This window comes from Plecotus auritus, assembly GCF_963455305.1.
Source record: "Plecotus auritus genome assembly, chromosome: 8".
NCBI classification, from domain to species: Eukaryota; Metazoa; Chordata; class Mammalia; order Chiroptera; family Vespertilionidae; genus Plecotus; species Plecotus auritus.
The window spans coordinates 173,623,623-173,640,246 of record NC_137782.1 but is presented as its reverse complement, the minus strand read 5'-3'; the positions used below and the strand labels follow the sequence as shown (position 1 = coordinate 173,640,246).

Genomic DNA, 16,624 nt, shown 5'->3' with positions numbered 1-16,624 from the left:
GGAGGCTGTGCATGGGTGGGGGCAGCGGGTGTGGAGACTGTGCTTTTCTGTGAACCTAAAACGACTCCAGGAAAGCGAAGTCCTGATAAAAATGTTCTGCCAAAACCGGTTTGGCTCAGTGGATGGAGCGTCGGCCTGCGGACTGAAGGGTCCCGGGTTCGATTCCGGTCAAGGGCACGTAACTTGGTTGCGGGCACATCCCCAGTAGGAGGTGTGCAGGAGGCAGCTGGTCGATGTTTCTCTCTCATCGATGTTTCTAGCTCTCTCTCCCTCTTCCTTCCTCTCTGTAAAAAATCAATAAAATATATTTTTAAAAAAAATGTTCCCACACGAAGGCGCAGACTCGCGCTCTCCTGCCTGAGGCCCCAGAGAACGGCTGTGGGCCTGGGAGCCCAGCCGCCCTCCACTCCTGCCTGGCTGGGGTATCTAAGCCCAGAGCTCCCCAGCTTGGGGCAGCATCTGGGGGTGACCCTACTCCCAAGCTGGGCGATGTGGGGGCCTGCTTGCCCAGAGCTTGGACTCCATGGTGCAGGAAGGGTGGTCCAGGTGGACACGGCGCTCCTGGCCTCCCTCCGTGTGGGCACAGAGGCCAGCCGGGCTCTCCCTGCAGCCCCCCACTTCCGGAAGGCCAGGTTTCCCCCGTCGCCCCCTCCGCCGTCCGTGTCCCGGAACAGAGCGGGGCAGTGGACGCCTTGTCCCCCGGCTGCAGAGGAAGCGTGAGGTGAGCCTGGCAGCCACACAGGCCCGTTACCGGGTGCCACACGGAGCCCTTCAGCTCTGGTTGCCTGTCGGCTGTGATAAGAGTAAGCACACATCCGCAAGCCAGGCAGGACGGGAGGGGGTGGGGTGGGGCAGGCTGAGTGGCTCCAGAGGGCGAGGTGCCCTGGGGGCCGTAGCCCCTCTTCAGGAGGACCCCGGGGGAGAAGCTGTGGGGGAGGAGGTTCTGCCTTCGTGGGAGGGCTGGGGTCATTATCTCCCCTTCGTAAAAAGCCAATGCTCAGAGAGGCTTAGAGGCTGCCCCACATCACACAGCAGCAGAGGCCGAGCTGGCTGCCTGGAAGCCGTCCCAGGGCCGCAGGGCATTGGCTGCCTGAAGACCAGGTGTCCCTCCCAGTTCCACCCACTCCCAATAGCTGACTCCCTTTCTCCACTTTCATTCTCGCGCAGTCTCTCCTCCAAGCAGAGTGCCCCGCTCAGTAGCAGCTGGCCCATCCCCTGGCTCAGAGGCCTGGCTGGCTGCTGCCTTCCTTCCAGCTCCCTCTGGGGTTGAGGGGCATCTAGGCCCGCCCCCCCTCCCCCAGCCCTGACTTGTAGTGGCAGCCATGCCTGCGCAACTCTGAGAGGCTGTTAGAGGGCACAGAGGCCTGGGCCAGCCCCCAGCACCCCAGGGCCACTGTGTGGGGCAACATCATTCTCATGCTTTAGTTCTCTAGACACGGTTCCCTTATGTCTGTGAACTGACCTCATAACAGATTAAAAATAACTGGTTTAAAGTCCTTGTCTAGTAAGTCCAGTGTCTGGGACAGTTGCTACTGGTTTTGTTTTCTTTGTCTGTGGGCCCTACTTCTCCGTCTCTTTGCATCTCTGTTTCTTTTTGTTGTTGAAACGGAACATTGTACACAATGGAATGTGGCTGTTCTGGAATTCAGACTCTTTTTCCTTCCCGGGTTTGTTTTTGCTCGGTGACTTCCCTGGATGAATGCTGTAGCTTCTGTATTTGACACACCCAAAGCGTGGGTAAATCACAAAATAATTGTGCCGAGTTGAAGAAGCCAGATGAAAAAGACAATGTACTGTATGACTCCATTCATATAAAACTCTAGAAAATACAAAATAATCCAGAAAAGCCCTGGGAGGAAGTGAGTCTTAGATTTCAGTGAACAGAGCGTGAGGTCGTGGGTGCAGCATTATTTCCATACTCTTGGGAAATGGCCACGTTCAACACTCACAAATTCCCAGTCACAATTGGGAAGTATTAACTGGGCCGGTTCCAATAACCCTGCTGCTGTCAGCGGCTTCTGTTGTTTTAACGTGATGCTGACATTACAGAGAAAGTCCTTTTTATTTAAACGCGCACATACACAAATAACCAACAGTGATTGCCTGGGACTGGGTGGGCACCGGGAGGGGCGGGAGGGGGGCCCCAAGGGGGCATGAGGGAGCTTTGGGGGATGGAGATGTTTGTTATCTTGATGGTGACGGTAGTTTCATGGGGGTACACATGTGTCAGACGTAAACTGTGACTTTAAGGACCTGCAGTCTATGGTGTATGAATTATGCCTCCATGAAGCTGTTTTAAAGTTGTTTAAGATGACCTGGACCTGCTCCTGGAAATGACTGTGTCCCCTCTCCCTGTCCCCCCCACATGCAGAGCTGATGCCACCACAGTGTGTCCCACTAGGTCCTCGGCGTCTCCCCTGGCGCCTGGGCCTCCACTCGGGGCGATGAGACCCTGTCCGCAGTGGTCACCCTGAGAGGGTCCACCTCGCCTCCCCGGCAGCTGCTGGGACCGAGGGAGGCACGTGACAGGGTCTAAGGGCCCCCAACCCAGGATCTCTGGGCCACTCCCCAGAGGCTGCGCCTGAGTCTGGGAAGCGAGAGGCCGCCAGGCCCTGCCCTGAACCCAGATCCACGAGCACTCAGGCCATGGCCATCTGAAGACTGCAGGACATCTGCGTGTGCACATGTGTTGTGCATGTGCGCGTGTGTGCATGTGTGCGCGCACGCATGTATGTGTGTGTGCGCATGCTGCTGCGCTCCTTTGCTGAGCAGAGCTGAGCCTAGGAAGGAGGTGTCACGGGCCCAGGCGGTGGAACCTGCCCTCAGACCCCTCCTAACCGGGGACCGACCCCCGAGTCGGCCTCCAGACCCCGCACTGCTGTGCTGTGAATCCCCAGAGGAGAGACAGGGCGAGGCCTGACCCTTCCAAGCGAACCCCCAAACGAAGGCTCTGCTGGTCGCTGCGGAGTGAGCATCCCATCCCCATCCCGGCTGCCTTCAAGCCACAACGGACATCAGTGCATGGGGGTGAGAGGCACAGTCAGCCGCTGAGGGCCCAGCCCCCCTCCCCTGCCCCTCCCTCCGCTGGGCTCCTGACAGCCTGCAGAGAGGAAGGCCGGCTGTGAGATAAGGTGCGCCCTCCAGGCAGGGCGTGCGTGGCTGGGGGCATTCTTTCTCTGGGGGCAGTTGCTTGCGAGTTTCGGTTTCGGTTTGGCCCAGCCTTATCTTCAGGGCAGCTGGAGCCGCCCCACGCCCTGCCCTCTGCAGGGGGGAGGTCCCTGCTGCTCCCTCTTCCCCAGCATAAGTATAAACACACACACACCACACACACAACATACAACACACACACAGCATACAACACACACGTACCACAGCACCACACACATACACCACACACACCATACGTACCACACACATAGCACGTACACACCACACACACAACACCACACACACCACACATACACTCAACACACACACACAACCATACACACCACACACGCACAGGCTGACACGAGGGGCGGACTGGGCCCCGTCCAGCCAAAAAAGCCCTCCCCGGGCGGGGACGTGGGTGCCTGTGGGTGCCCCGTGGTGTGGACACCACCTCTAGTTCCTAGAACCACTCGGCCAGGGAGGAGTGTTCCTCCCACTTCAGAGCGGAGGACGGAGGATTCGGGATGCTGCGGGGCGAGGGGCTCCCGGAGGGTCTGTAAGACTCACGCACCTGGGCTGTCCTTGGGGGCCAGGGCAGGACATCCTGGGTGAACGGCAAACCAGTGTGAGGCGGACAGCAGCGCATACACGTGTGACCTAAAAACCCAACAAAGCCAACTCGAGCCTGGCTGGGCAGGATCCTCACCCCTCCCCGGCCTCGACGTCCCCCGCTGTACCAGGGGGCGCTGATGAACGCAAAGTCTACGTACACGTTACGCCAGGCCATGGGAAAATGCCAACAGGCTGGCACACTGTTGGCGATGCTGTGGCTAATGTGACCAACTTGGTCACTAGACTCCTTGTTCAGGGCGGAGCCGGTGGCTCCTCAGGTCCTGCTGTGCTCAGCTCTGAGGTGGGGACGGCCTCTTCGAGGGTTAAAACCATCTCTGTGCCGAGCCAGGGGCTGGCCAGCGTGGGCCCACTACCACTGGCCACGCTACCAACGCCTTGAGCTGCTGCCCGCTGGCCCTGCTGCCCGGCTGGGCTGCTTCCAGCCGAACTGGGTCACTGGGGAAGCCGGGCTGGCGGCTGACCAGGTGCAGGCAGCTGGCTGGACAGCAGGGCTGGCGGCCACGGGGCCCTTAGGCCGCCTTCCCGGGCCCACAGGGAGTGCGTGCCATGGCCCAGCGCCGCCTGGCCGCCAAAGGGGTTCTCCCGGGCTGACCTGGGGACAGTCGCCCTGGGGCATGCGTCCAGGTGGCCTTGTAACCTGGTGGAGGCGCCGAGTCGGGCGTCGTCGGGAGGCGTGGGTCTTGGGCATCTCTCGCTCCCGCTCGGGGTGGCTGGGGTAGTTCTGTTCTCTGGGTCTGTTTCCACAAAACCAGGGCATGAGACCAGTGCTCTGCAAACTCATCAGTCAACAGAGCCGCCGTTTGCCGACCCCTGCGTTAAGACGAACCCAGTTGTGCTCACAGCGTGGTCCCGGGCCCAGCGGTGTCAGCGACGTCTGGGAACTTGGGAGAAACACCAATGCATTGGCTCCGTGTGGGACCCAAGGCTATCCTGTGTCACAGTATGTTTGCACACACACACTCTCCCTGAAAGGACACACGAGAGAGGGTGGCATCTGCTTTATACAGCAGTTATCCGTGTCCAGTCTGCCTGCCGCTGCTGGCTCTGGCCGCGAGGGCTCAGTGGGGTCTCTGAGGGACGGTCTTTAGTTTAAAACACATCAATATCCCTGTTACAGGCAGGCCCAGGAGCCAGGACGTGGCAGCCACCACACAGCCTGGTGTGTGGGTGTGTTTGTGTGCACGCGCGCATGTGTGTGCGTGTAGAAAGGCTTCATGGAAATGGGGTATCTGGGTAGATGTGGGGTAGAACGGAGGACGGACCAGCATGAGTGAAGACCTGTCTGTCTGTCTGTCTGTCTGGAACAAGGGCTAGACGTGAGAAGAAGAGGGCCTTATGCCTGGAGAGCCCTGAGCCAGCCTGCGGCCTGAGTTGCCAGGAATTGCCGCTGTCCAGGGAGCAGAAACAGAAACCGGAGTGAGAGCTTTGGCGCCAGCCTCCTGGGGCGCCAGCCTCCTGGCGGGGGGGGGGGGGGGGGGGCGGGGGGGTGGGGGGGTGGGGGGGCGGGGGGTGGGGGGGTGGGGGGGGGCGCCCGCTACCGCCTCCTGTTCTACAGGCGTGAGACCCTGCCAGCCTGGGCGTGGCCACACTCAGGACTGGGGTTTGGATCAGGTCTGACTCCCAAGCGGCTCTGCTGAGTGGCCCTGCTGTGCGGAGTGAGGAAAGGCTTCCCCGAGGAGTCGCGCGGGGCCCACAGAGCGGGACGGCAGGGTTGGGCGTCTGGCACGGAAGGAACGCCACGTGCGAAGGTTCTGTGTTGGGAGAACTGGCTGGAAAGGATGCGGGACGCGCTGCCCAGTCATGGAGGCCTGCCCAGGCAGCAGGCGCAGCCCCAGTCCAGAGCTGCCTGCGTTCCAGCTGAGGGCTTGCAGGCGGGTGGCTACCCTCTCTGCTTCCCGTTCGGGCAGTGAGACCAGGGGCTAATGGTAGGCGGCCAGGCTGGAGGGAGGGAGACCTGTTGGGAGGGGCAATGGTGACAATTCAGGTGAGCGAGGACGGTAGCCGGATGAAGGCAGGAGCGGCCACCGAGAGAAGTGAATAGTTTGAGAGATATTTAGGAAGAAGAGGGGCGTGAAATGATTGGCAGAAGGCGCGGGTGCAGGGGAGGGAGGAGTCCAAGATGACCCTGGGATTTTGGGGGTAGCTGGAGGTGAGACATCCAGGTTTGGATACAACATGAGAGGTGTCTGCAGGAGAGCCACCTGGGCGGCCCAGTAGGTGCTCACCTTCATTCGCTTGTTCAACCAATAGTTACTGTCGCCTGCAGTGAGCCAGGTGTGGGGGGCGGGGGGGATTGCAGTGAATTAAACAAGCTCCCTAACCTTGCAGGGTTAATTGCGGAGCCAATGAACAAATCACTAAAGAAACAGCGTGACCGCTCATCAAAGGTGAGGACCTGAGGAATGGCGTCACCCTACTCAACCAGAGCAGGCCCGTGAGAGTCCTGAGCCCCACCTGTTTGTTTCCTTCTCCGCTTGAGGGGGGAAAGGTGCTGGGGTCTCTTTCTCACGCAGGCCTGACACCTCCCAGAGGGGGTGATACTGACGCTGGGTCTGGGAAGAATGGGCGGGTTTCACCAGGCATCTTTCAGCGGATTACCTGGATTACCTGTCTTGGCTTCTCCGGACCTCATTTAAGAGTGGAAACTGAGCCCGGCCGGTGTGGCTCAGTGGTTGAGCGTGGACCTATACACCAGGAGGTCACAGTTCAATCCCCAGCCAGGGCACAGGCCTGGGTTGCGGGCTCCATCCCCAGTGTGGGTTGTGCAGGAGGCAGCCGATCCATGATCCTCTCTCATCGCTGATGTCTCCATCTCTCTCTCCCTCCCCCTTCCTCTCTGACATCACTAAGAAAATATCTTAGAGTGGAAACTGAAAGTTGCCTGGGGAGGGTGTCAGGGACGGACACTGGCCTGGGACCCGGCTCTGGGCGCTGCAGGGAGAAGCAGATGCCGGCAGGTCAGCTGGAGCCAGCCAGCCCGCTTCCAAAGCTCTCCCTGGTCCGCGATGCCCTCCTCGGGGCCCATAGCAGGTTCATCCACACGAAAAAACAAGCCAGCGGGGCCGGGCTGAGGCCTCCAGGGGCACTGATTCAGTTCATGGGGCGGCGGGCGGCGGCCCCTTTAAACGCGGTCCCCTCCCGAGTCACCCTGTCCAGGAGCGGGGACTTCCCCGGCCACAGCCGCGCCGCCCGCGCCGCCGCCGGGACCTTTCCCCTACTTTCCAGGCCCCGGGCCCCGCCCCCTCGCGCCGACACGACACGTGCCGCGCCCCGCCCCTCGCATCACGCCGCGGCCAGGCTTTGATCACGCGGCGCCCCGCCGCGCCCATTGGCCGGCGGAGCAGGGGCCCGCGCCCATTGGCTGGTGAGCACCCGGCCCCGCCCCGGTGTATTTTGGTTTGCCTCCCGCCCCGCCCCCGCGGCCGCGCCCTCGGCGGGCGCCCCGCCCCTCCCGCACCGCCAGGGCCGCGCCGGGCAGAGCGGCGCGGGCGGGCGGAGGCGCGTGCCGGCCCCTGGAGCTCGGGTCGCGGAGGTGCCTTCGCCACGCACGTGCAGCCGCCGCCGCGCTCGGAGCATCCGCCCTGCCGGCGCTTTGTTGCCTCGGGGCTGCCGGCACCATGCACACGCCGACCTCCACGGGTCCCGGCGAGGCGCGCGCGGTGAGTGGCCGTGGGTAGGAGCGAGAGGCGAGGCGGAGGATGCGGGGCCGAGACGCGAGGGAGGGCGGGGCGTGCGGGGCCTCGCTGTGGCCGCACCTTTAGGAGCCCGGACGTGTCGCGGCGCCGGGAGGGGCGGTGGCCGCTGGGGCTGGGCGGGGGCGTGTGCCCCGCGGCACCCACCGCAGCTTTGTCTCGCGCCCCGCAGCGGCGCCGCCCAGGCTGTGGGCGCGGGGCTATTTCCAGGCAGTGACGTCACCAGGCTGGGAGGTGGTGACCATCGGGCGGGGAGCGGCTGGCGGGAACGCGGCATGCGGGCGGCGGGGCGGGGCGGGGCCGGGGCTGTGGGAACCCGCGCTGCGGGCGGGCGGTGCCCAGGGAGCGGGGCTCGCAGGTTGCCTTTCGCCTCATCCTGGGGCTCCTGCAGTCGCGCCCCGAGGGCTGCGGGGAGGTCGCTGGCTAGTCCTGGCACCGCGTCGTCGCGACGCGTGGAGCGCGAGGGTCGGAGAGACGGTCTGGAAACTCTGCGCGTCCTCCTCCCCCGCGCCCCCCGCATGAAGTCACGCCTGTGACCTCCCAGTTTGTCCGAGGCCCCGGGAGAGCTGGGCCAGAGCGATTGTCAGGCTGCCTGCTTGCCGGTGTGCCCTGCGGGGAACCCGAGCGGGAGCAGAGGGTTTGATGCGGGCTCGCTAAGTAGAAACGTGCACCTTCGTGGCCTTAAAGTTACTTCCCGCCTGAAAAAGAGCGGGTGTGGCGCCTGGGAAGACAGCCTCCTGGGTTGTGGCGGAAATCAGACGCTTCCTCTCACCCCTGCCCGGCCGTCCCCCCCCCCCCCCCCAGCCACTAGCCTGGAAGCATGAAGGTGGGACTTAGGTCCCCGAGACCAGGAACAGGCTTAACACTCCTGGGGCCCATGGAGTTCAGCCTCCGGCCCCGAAGTTCTGCTTGGCGGCCGTGGGGAAGGCTCCAGAACGTTGCCCAAAATGCATCCACAGGGGACGCTCTGCCAGTGGCTTTGCCAACTGGGAAGAGCCATGCCTTCGTCTCAACCCACCAGAAAGCATGGATGGAGGCCGTGTCCCTTCCTCCCGGTGTGATGGGCCACTTGGGCTCCCACCTCTGGAGTTAATGTCTTATCAGTTTCCAAAGAAGAACAGGAACTTGATAGCAAGAGCCTTTTTAAGAACCAGGGTTTTCTGTGGGAACGGCTGGCCCGCCACGCCCAGTCCTCAGAACATGGGCCTGAAGGCAAAGCGGTCGGGATGTTCTGGTGGCATCTCTCCCTGGAGCGGAGCTCGCTGGGCGTGCGGTGCGTGTGTGACGTGTGAGTGCAGGCCCCCGGTGCGCGTGTCCACGTGCCTTCCTCTGCGTTTCCCGGGACTGAGAAGCTGTTGTGTCCCCCGCCTTTAGGTCGACATCGTGGACATATGTGAGTCCATCCTGGAGAGGAAGCGGCGTGACAGCGAACGGTCCGCGTGCAGCCTCTTGGAGCTGAACGACATCGAAGCTGTGGAGGCTCTTGTTTGCATGAGCTCCTGGGGTCAAAGGTCCCAGACCGGCGACCTATGGAAGATCAGACCCCTCACCCCCGTGTCTGACTCTGGGGATGTCACCACCCCCCTGCTGGTGGACGAAGCCACACCCGAGCTGCCGAAGGACTTCCACTCCTTGCTGGTAAGAGGCGGGGAGAGGGGAGTTTTGCGCAGTGGCTAGCGTACCTGGAATGCGTACACGAGCTGAGGAACGCGTGGGCAGGTTCCCTGGGAGGCTGGCAAGCAAGCGCACAGCCTCCCTGCGAAGGAGCTAAGATGAAGCTTTGTTTCGTCTTTCCATGGACCGACCGTAGCTTGCAGGCAGGTGCAGGGCTAAAATGTGCATAGGACAAAGCCTGCAGATGGATTTGAGAAAGTACAATGTCCTCGTTTCCCTGGGCAGTTGCAGGGTGGGGACCAGGTCCCCCCGATGACCGAGTCCAGGAACAGGGTAAGTGGGTGGCGGCTGGGGAAAGCCTGTGCCGCGTTGGCCGGTGGGAATACTGGCCCCTGCCTCCCTGTGGCCGCCAGCTTCTTCCTTGGGTGAGTTGGCTGCAACCAGGCATTGTTTTTTGTTTCCTTAACTCACTGCGGCTGTGCCATTGCGGGAGCAGCGGCTCCTCCGCCTGGAGAGGGGAGAGCTGCCTGTGGCCAGCAGAAGTGAACGTGGTAACCTCCTGGTCCTGGGCTGGGAGCTGGCGCTGGACGGAGACGGTGGGAAACCGCTTGGAGAGGGATGAGAAGGGCCGTGCGTGCGTGCGGTGGAGCGGACTGCGGAGGGCTGGCCTGGCTGCCGAGCCCCTCGGAGCTCTTGGCAAGGGCTCTTCCCCGGGAGGCTGAAAAGCGGAATTGTTGGGGCGGTACAGAGAGGCTTGGTTTGGGCAGACGCTGGTTAGAGCGTGGCCTCTGGGCATCGTCGCTCTGATGGGTGTACCTGGCCTCATCTAGTGGGCCCTGGCTGAGGGTGTATCCAGTGAGTACCGCTGGGGTTTCAAAGACATTTCTGAGAACCCGAAAGTACTGTGAAAAGCTCTCCCTTGAGCGTAAATTTGTTTTCTCATCACAGTCCGAATGCTTACGTGGCTCATTTCAGTCACTGTGCGGGCCCAGGAGCGGCACGGATGAGAGCCGAGCAAAGGGATCCGTCTGGGAGGTCAGCAAAGGGGGGAGACCAGGAAGTAAAGGCGTGGGCCGGTGTCTGTAAAGGCGTGGGCCGGTGTCTGTAAAGGCGTTGCGAGCATCCCATCAAAGTAAATGCCTTTTCAAATGTGACCACAGCAGCCGTTCCCACACCGTCTTTTCCTTCCCCCCAAGTGCATGACTCCTCCTCAGAGCCCTGACCTCCCGGAGCCGCTGACGAGAACCCTGGTTCCTTCCCAAGCACCCGGTTCCAGAGCAGCCGGCGCCCTGAGCCGGAGGGAGGAGAGCAGCCTGCCGGGTTCGAAGCCAGAGCTGCTGGAGCCGGCCCCTGGCGCCCCCTGCAGGGCCGTGGTGGCCCGTGCCACCCCCCACGCCCTGGGGAGTCCCGCTCCTGGCCGCATTCCTGCCACCCGGCCTCCAGAACGCCAGCCTCCGGACCACAGGGAAGGAGCAGCACCGCTTCGGGGACACGCGGGAGCTTGGCGGGACGCGCACCTCGGAGACCCTTCCCTCACCTTGAACTCGGGGCCCTGCCCGCCTCGCCCCGAGAAGTCTGGCGACTGGGTGCCCCCCGACCAAGGCCAGCAGGCAGGTCGGCCAGTTGCAGTCGCACCCTCCTCACCACAGAACGATGAGAATGACTTGCCAGGGGGCACCCCGCCTCCGATCTCTGTCCCCGCCCCCAGCCCTCCCGTCCTTTGCCAAATGATCCCCGTGACTGGACAAAGTGGCATGTTGCCGGCGTTTTTGAAGGCACCTCCCCCAGTATCGGCCGGGACCGTCACACCCATTCTACCCCACGCTGCTCCAGGGCCCCCGCCCGTGCTCAGGGGCCCACCTGTGCCTCAGGGAGCTGTGATGCTGGTCCTGCCCCAGGGGGCGCTCCCCCAGCCCGCCTCCGGCTCCCCGGCAGGTGTCCTGGCTGCGGGCAATACCAGGCTGTTGCCTCTTGCCCCGGCCCCCGTGTTCATCGCCACCAGTCACAACGGAGCCCCTCACGTGGACTTCTCCCGGAGGAGGAACTACGTTTGCCACTTCCCAGGCTGCGGGAAAACCTACTTCAAAAGTTCCCACCTCAAGGCCCATCTCCGCACCCACACAGGTAGGCGTGGGGAGCGCCGATCCCTGGTCAGGGAAGCTGTGGCTCTCCTAGAACACGGCATCGGCGCGCCCCGGACACAGCATGTAGGCGTCCTGTGACTGCGATCCTTGGGTAGCGTTTAGGGCAGCCTTGGGCAAACGACGGCCCGCGGGCCGGATCCGGCTGTTCTATCCGGTTCTCTTGCTCTCCCCTCCGCTCCTTTACTTTGAATTTATATTAGTTCACACAAACACTCCATCCATGCTTTTGTTCCGGCCCTCCGGTCCAGTTTAAGAACCCATGGTGGCCCTCGAGTCAAAAAGTTTGCCCACCCCTGGTTTAGGGTGACGTTGCCCCTTTCTCTTCACGTGGCCGGGACATCCCGTTCTCTCTCTGCGTTTTGGAAACTGCACTCCCATTCAGTTAACATCAGTGGGCCTTAGGGTTACGACGGGGCAGGTCTCTCCAGTGTGTGGAAAAGCCGGAACTCCTGGAATATTTAAAACGTGAAGGAGTAGAGTTTTCTTTGGGGAATATGTAGTTTTTCATTCAGAAGTCACACAAAGTATAACGACTTAGTGGTCTCTTAATTGTCTTAGCTGCATTCAGTAGAAGCTTGTGCAAGATGGAAATTTTCTCTGTCTATCAGGGTAGCCGCGAGCCACACGCCCTTGAAATGTGGACAGCGGCTAAGAAACGGAACTTGACGTTTCCGTTAAGTTCGTGTTTACGTAGCTTGGGGCCGGTGCTGCCTGCTGTGTACCAGGTGTGAGGGCCCCGGTAGGGTTTCTGCCTGGGCCGACGAGGGCGGGCTCTCGGGGGTCCGGGACACACTGCTCTCTGAGCCAGGGTTCTCTCGTCTTGTTCTGAAGGGTGCTGTGGTTGAGCAGTCAGATGTTAAACTCGCCTTTCAGGGTACACACACACACACACACGCACGCACACACACACACACACACGCACAGACACAGTAACAGGCTCAGGTTCTGCAGCGAAGATTGTTCCATAGACTCTGATCCTGAAATCCCTCCCATCAGCTGGTGTCTGCTGGTGGCCTGTGGGACAGCAGCGCAGAGGGGGCAGGGCCGGGAGGGAGCGGCGGGAGGGGGCCCGCCCCGTCACACCGCTTGAGCATGGAGCAGCCTGGAGTGGGCGGGCGGGCCTTACAAAGGGAGCTCTAGGCCTCCACTCCGCGGGGCGGGCGGCTGATGGCTCAGGTGCAGGCTCCGAGCCTGGCCCGCCACGCACCTGCCGCTCCACCTTGACCTTCCCTCCCCAGCTCCACATCCTGCCCTTCACCTGCCACCCTCTGCCCATCTCTCCTCTCTGGAAACGCTGGAAGGGCCTTCCCAAAGCCGTTCTTACAAGCGTTTCCTGATCTCTTTCCTTCTTGACCCGAGCGGCGTACTGTATTTCCCACCACGCTTCCTTCTTCGTGTTTTAGTTTCTTAGGTACTTGACTGTCCGACTGGATATAAACTCTTTTTTTTTTTTTTAAGGGGAGAATGACGATTTTTTAAAAAATATATTTTATTGATTTTTTACAGAGAGGAAGGGAGAGGGAGAGAGTTAGAAACATCGATGGGAGAGAAAGATCAATCAGCTGCCTCCTGCACACCCCCCACTGGGGATGTGACCACAACCAAGGTACATGCCCTTGACGGGAATCGAACCTGGGACCCTTGAGTCCACAGGCTGACGCTCTATCCACTGAGCCACACCGGTTAGGACTGGATATAAACTCTTGGTGTTGCCTGTCTGGAGTGGCTCAGTGGTTGAACGTCGACCTATGAGCCAGGAGGTCATGGTTCGATCCCCGGTCAGGGCACGTACAGTCAACCAGTGAATGTATCTGTGAGTGGAACAACAAATCGGTTTAGAGATACAGCAACCGTTTCTAGCTCTAAAAATCAGTGTTTTAAAAAAAGAATACTCATTAAGGAAAAAAGTCTTCCCCTTACCACAAGCTAACAGTTGAAGATTTATTTGTTTATTTATTTAAAATATATTTTTATTGATTTCACAGAGGAAGGGAGAGGGAGAGATGGAAACATCAATGATGAGAGAATCATTGATTGGCTGCCTCCTGCACGCTCCCTACTGGGGATCGAGCCCGCAACCTGGGCATGTGCCCTTGACCAGAGTTGAACCTAGGACCCTTCAGTCCGCAGGCAGATGCTCTATCCACTCGTCCAAACCGGCCAGGGTGAAGATTTATTTTAACTTAAAGATAGCTTTTGAAAGATTTGACATCCTTGGGCCCTGCCAGTTGCATCTCAGGTGCGGCAGGAAGAAATGCATCTTGGAGGATTTCTTGACTTCTAGGTAGCCCGATACCAGTTTAACTGGGTATTACTGTTGTCCTAGATTCTGAGGAACAAATTTAAATACAACACGGGTTAGCCCTAGCTGGTGTGGCTCAGTGGACAGAGCGTCGGCCTGTGGACTGAAGGGTCCCGGGTTCGATTCTGATCAAGGGCACATGTCCGGGTTGCAGGCTCGATCCCCAGTAGGGGGCGTGCAGGAGGCAGCCGATCAGTGATTCTCATCATTGATGTTTCTCTCTCTCTCTCTCTCTCTCTCCCTCTCCCTTCCTCTCTGAAATCAATAAAAATATATTTAAAAAAAATAAAATTAAATTAAATTAAAAACAGCACAGGCGCGGTAGGTGCTGAACACTCAGTTTTCTGTGATGTGTGCTTTCTCGCCGACAGGGGAGAAGCCGTTCAGCTGCAGCTGGGCCAGCTGCGGTAAGAAGTTCGCGCGCTCCGACGAGCTGTCCCGCCACCGCCGCACTCACACCGGGGAGAAGAAGTTCGCGTGCCCCGCGTGTGACCGGCGCTTCATGCGCAGCGACCACCTGACCAAGCACGCCCGGCGTCACATGACCACCAAGAAGCCACCTGGCTGGCAGGCAGAGGTTGGCAAGCGGAACAGGATCGCCTCGGCGGAGAAACCCAGGAGCCCGCTGGTGAGCAGGCCGGCCTCGGCCTGAAGGGCCGGCCGGGAGCTGCCCGTGGGAACTTTCCAAGGGACGGACTGGTGGGGTCTCTCCCAGCACCACTGTCCTGGGGGCTGGGCAGAGCAGAGGCTGGTTCTGATGAGCGTATGTTACCTGTTCTCTTTTTGGTTGAGACCCTGTTCCGTGTCTTTCGTAGTTCCAGAAGTGTTTTAAGGAAACGGAAGAAAATCCGACCATCTCAGTCACCAGCATCCAAACATTTCGGCAATAAATTTTACAAAATCTGGATTTTTTACAGCCTTTCTATTCCCCTTTTGTAGAGATGAGGCAGGGTATGACTTTATACTGTTTTTTATGAAAAGGTTTATATTGTTGGTACTCCGATCACCAGTTTCTAGATCGATGCTTTTGCAGTCCTTTCAACGGTTCACGTCTTTCTAAGAACCCTTCTTTCAGTAACCTTGAAACGTTATGCAGCCAGGAAAAAAAAAAAAATCACAAGTCTGTAATCAGCCTTTTAGAGCAAAGAGTTGATTAGCATCGGAACCGGCTGACAGGGTCTCAGAGAGAGGGGGGGAACGCGGGGCAGGCAGCTCCCCCATGCCGTTCTCCGCGGACGCCCCAGGCAGCCATTCCTCCGCAGCTGTGGCCCCAGGATCCAAGCGGTGGTTGCATAGAACTAGTCGCCTGTGTCCGCGGTGTGACTTGTGCCGGATGTACCCACAGGAGGACTTAAACACACTCCACAGACGGACGGACAGACAGACACCCTGTGGCCAGGGGGCCTCGGTAGGATCCTTCTGCTCTGTGGAGAGCACAGCATTCGCAGTTCCCTGTTCGTACCTCAGACACCGGGGGAAAAAGAAGAAAAGAAGATAATGCAACCCAGCTGCCCCGCCAGCCGGCAGGGACTTCCTGAGGCCCCGCCTAGTACTTTGTGGGCAGAGCGCCTCCTTAGAGCAGCGGGGCGTGGCCTCACTGGTGGGAGGAGCTTCCCCCCCAGTACAGCTCTGTGCTTTGCACACCCCCAAGTCCAGCTCTGTGCTTTGCACACCCCCAAGTCCAGCTCTGTGCTTTGCACACCCCCAAGTACAGCTCTGTGCTTTGCACACCCCCAAGTCCAGCTCTGTGCTTTGCACACCCCCAAGTCCAGCTCTGTGCTTTGCACACCCCCAAGTACAGCTCTGTGCTTTGCACACCCAGGCGCAGGGTGCGTGCAGTGCGGGCGGCCCAGCCCCGGGTCTGGCTCCTCTGCGATGGAGAACTGGAGGAAATGCACCTTACGCTGAACGGCGGTGGTGCCACCCAGCTGCCCTTTCACTCGTGGTGTTTGAAGGGAGCGGATCACACGGAAAACTCCGTGCAGGGGGGCCGTTGGCAGTCCGATCGGAAGTAGACCGCGGGCACCGACGTGGAGGCTGTGGGCACAGGCCCTCGCCCCACAGCGCCTGCCCCTGGCGGCGCCGGGAATCCAGGCAGCAGAACGCGCGGAGGGACGGAGGGATGGTGTCCATGGTCCGGTGTGCGGAGTTTGTCTTTGCCTCTTGGGGCCTGGCATTTACCTTTACTAAAGTGATGGTAAGGTGAGATGTTGAATACATACAATGAGGTTCGTGCCAGAGGACAGCCATTAGATGCACACAGCGCGGGTCCTTTCTCCCTCTCAGACCTTTAAATCAGCTTGAACACCTCCATGTGCACGTCCGAGGCGGCATTACACTTGGGTCTTCTCCTTCATTATACACAACGTTAGTCCTGCCCGTGTGGTGGTGGATCCCAGCAGGGGGAGTGTCGTTTCTAAGGAGACGCACGGCTGTGGTTTTGATTGGCACTTCCGTTCCTGATGTGGAAATGCCTCCTGGAAATGCTTCCTTTGCCTTCTGTCTGTCCCCGAAGGACGGTAAGTTGGGAAACAGTTTCGTCTGAAGAATTCTGTCCCGAGAGCCACCCTTGGTTGGTTCCGCGTGGAGCCCCGTGAAGCCTCCCCCCTCCCCCGTGTGGCCGACCCCCTCCCCCCTCCCCCCGCAGTGCACTTTACTTCCTGAGCAGTTCTGCTTGATCTTTGTTGACTTTGAGCCTTTTACGTGGTTTCAGTAATAAAATTTGAAATGTCTTGGAATTACGTTTCCTGTACCACCAGACTTGGACTTGTTATTTAAATGAATATGTGTGATGTAACCTTTTTCTTTGAATCGGATAAAGCGTCTTTGATTTGCAAACCGGACTTGTGTCCCGTGTCATTTAACTGCCCCGTTACAGTTTACCAAACCCCGTGTATGTAGGCCCAGCCTACGCCCTCTCTCTGTTCCCTGGGTTCCGTCTGCTCCCGGGCCCCCCAGGTTCCGTGGCGGGTTCTTCCTGAAAGAACTATGTGAAGAGACGGCCGCTGTGTGGGCCGCTCTGGGGCTGGGTCTGGCCCTGGCAGGACCGTGGGTGGGGGTGGCCCCGTGGCCCTCCTCCTTGAGCTCTC

The 16,624-nt window shown here is 59.9% G+C and overlaps 1 protein-coding gene across 1 annotated transcript; it reads left to right on the top strand.

Moving 5' to 3' along the window:
* Positions 1-7,213: 7,213 nt before the first annotated feature.
* On the top strand, positions 7,214-14,522 carry KLF11 (KLF transcription factor 11). The gene is made up of 5 exons (XM_080684758.1): positions 7,214-7,442; positions 8,850-9,113; positions 10,286-11,213; positions 13,907-14,163; positions 14,351-14,522. Exons 1-5 carry the CDS (start codon positions 7,401-7,403, stop codon positions 14,423-14,425), a joined length of 1,566 nt encoding a protein of 521 aa, XP_080540884.1. The 5' UTR covers positions 7,214-7,400; the 3' UTR covers positions 14,426-14,522.
* Positions 14,523-16,624: the final 2,102 nt, after the last annotated feature.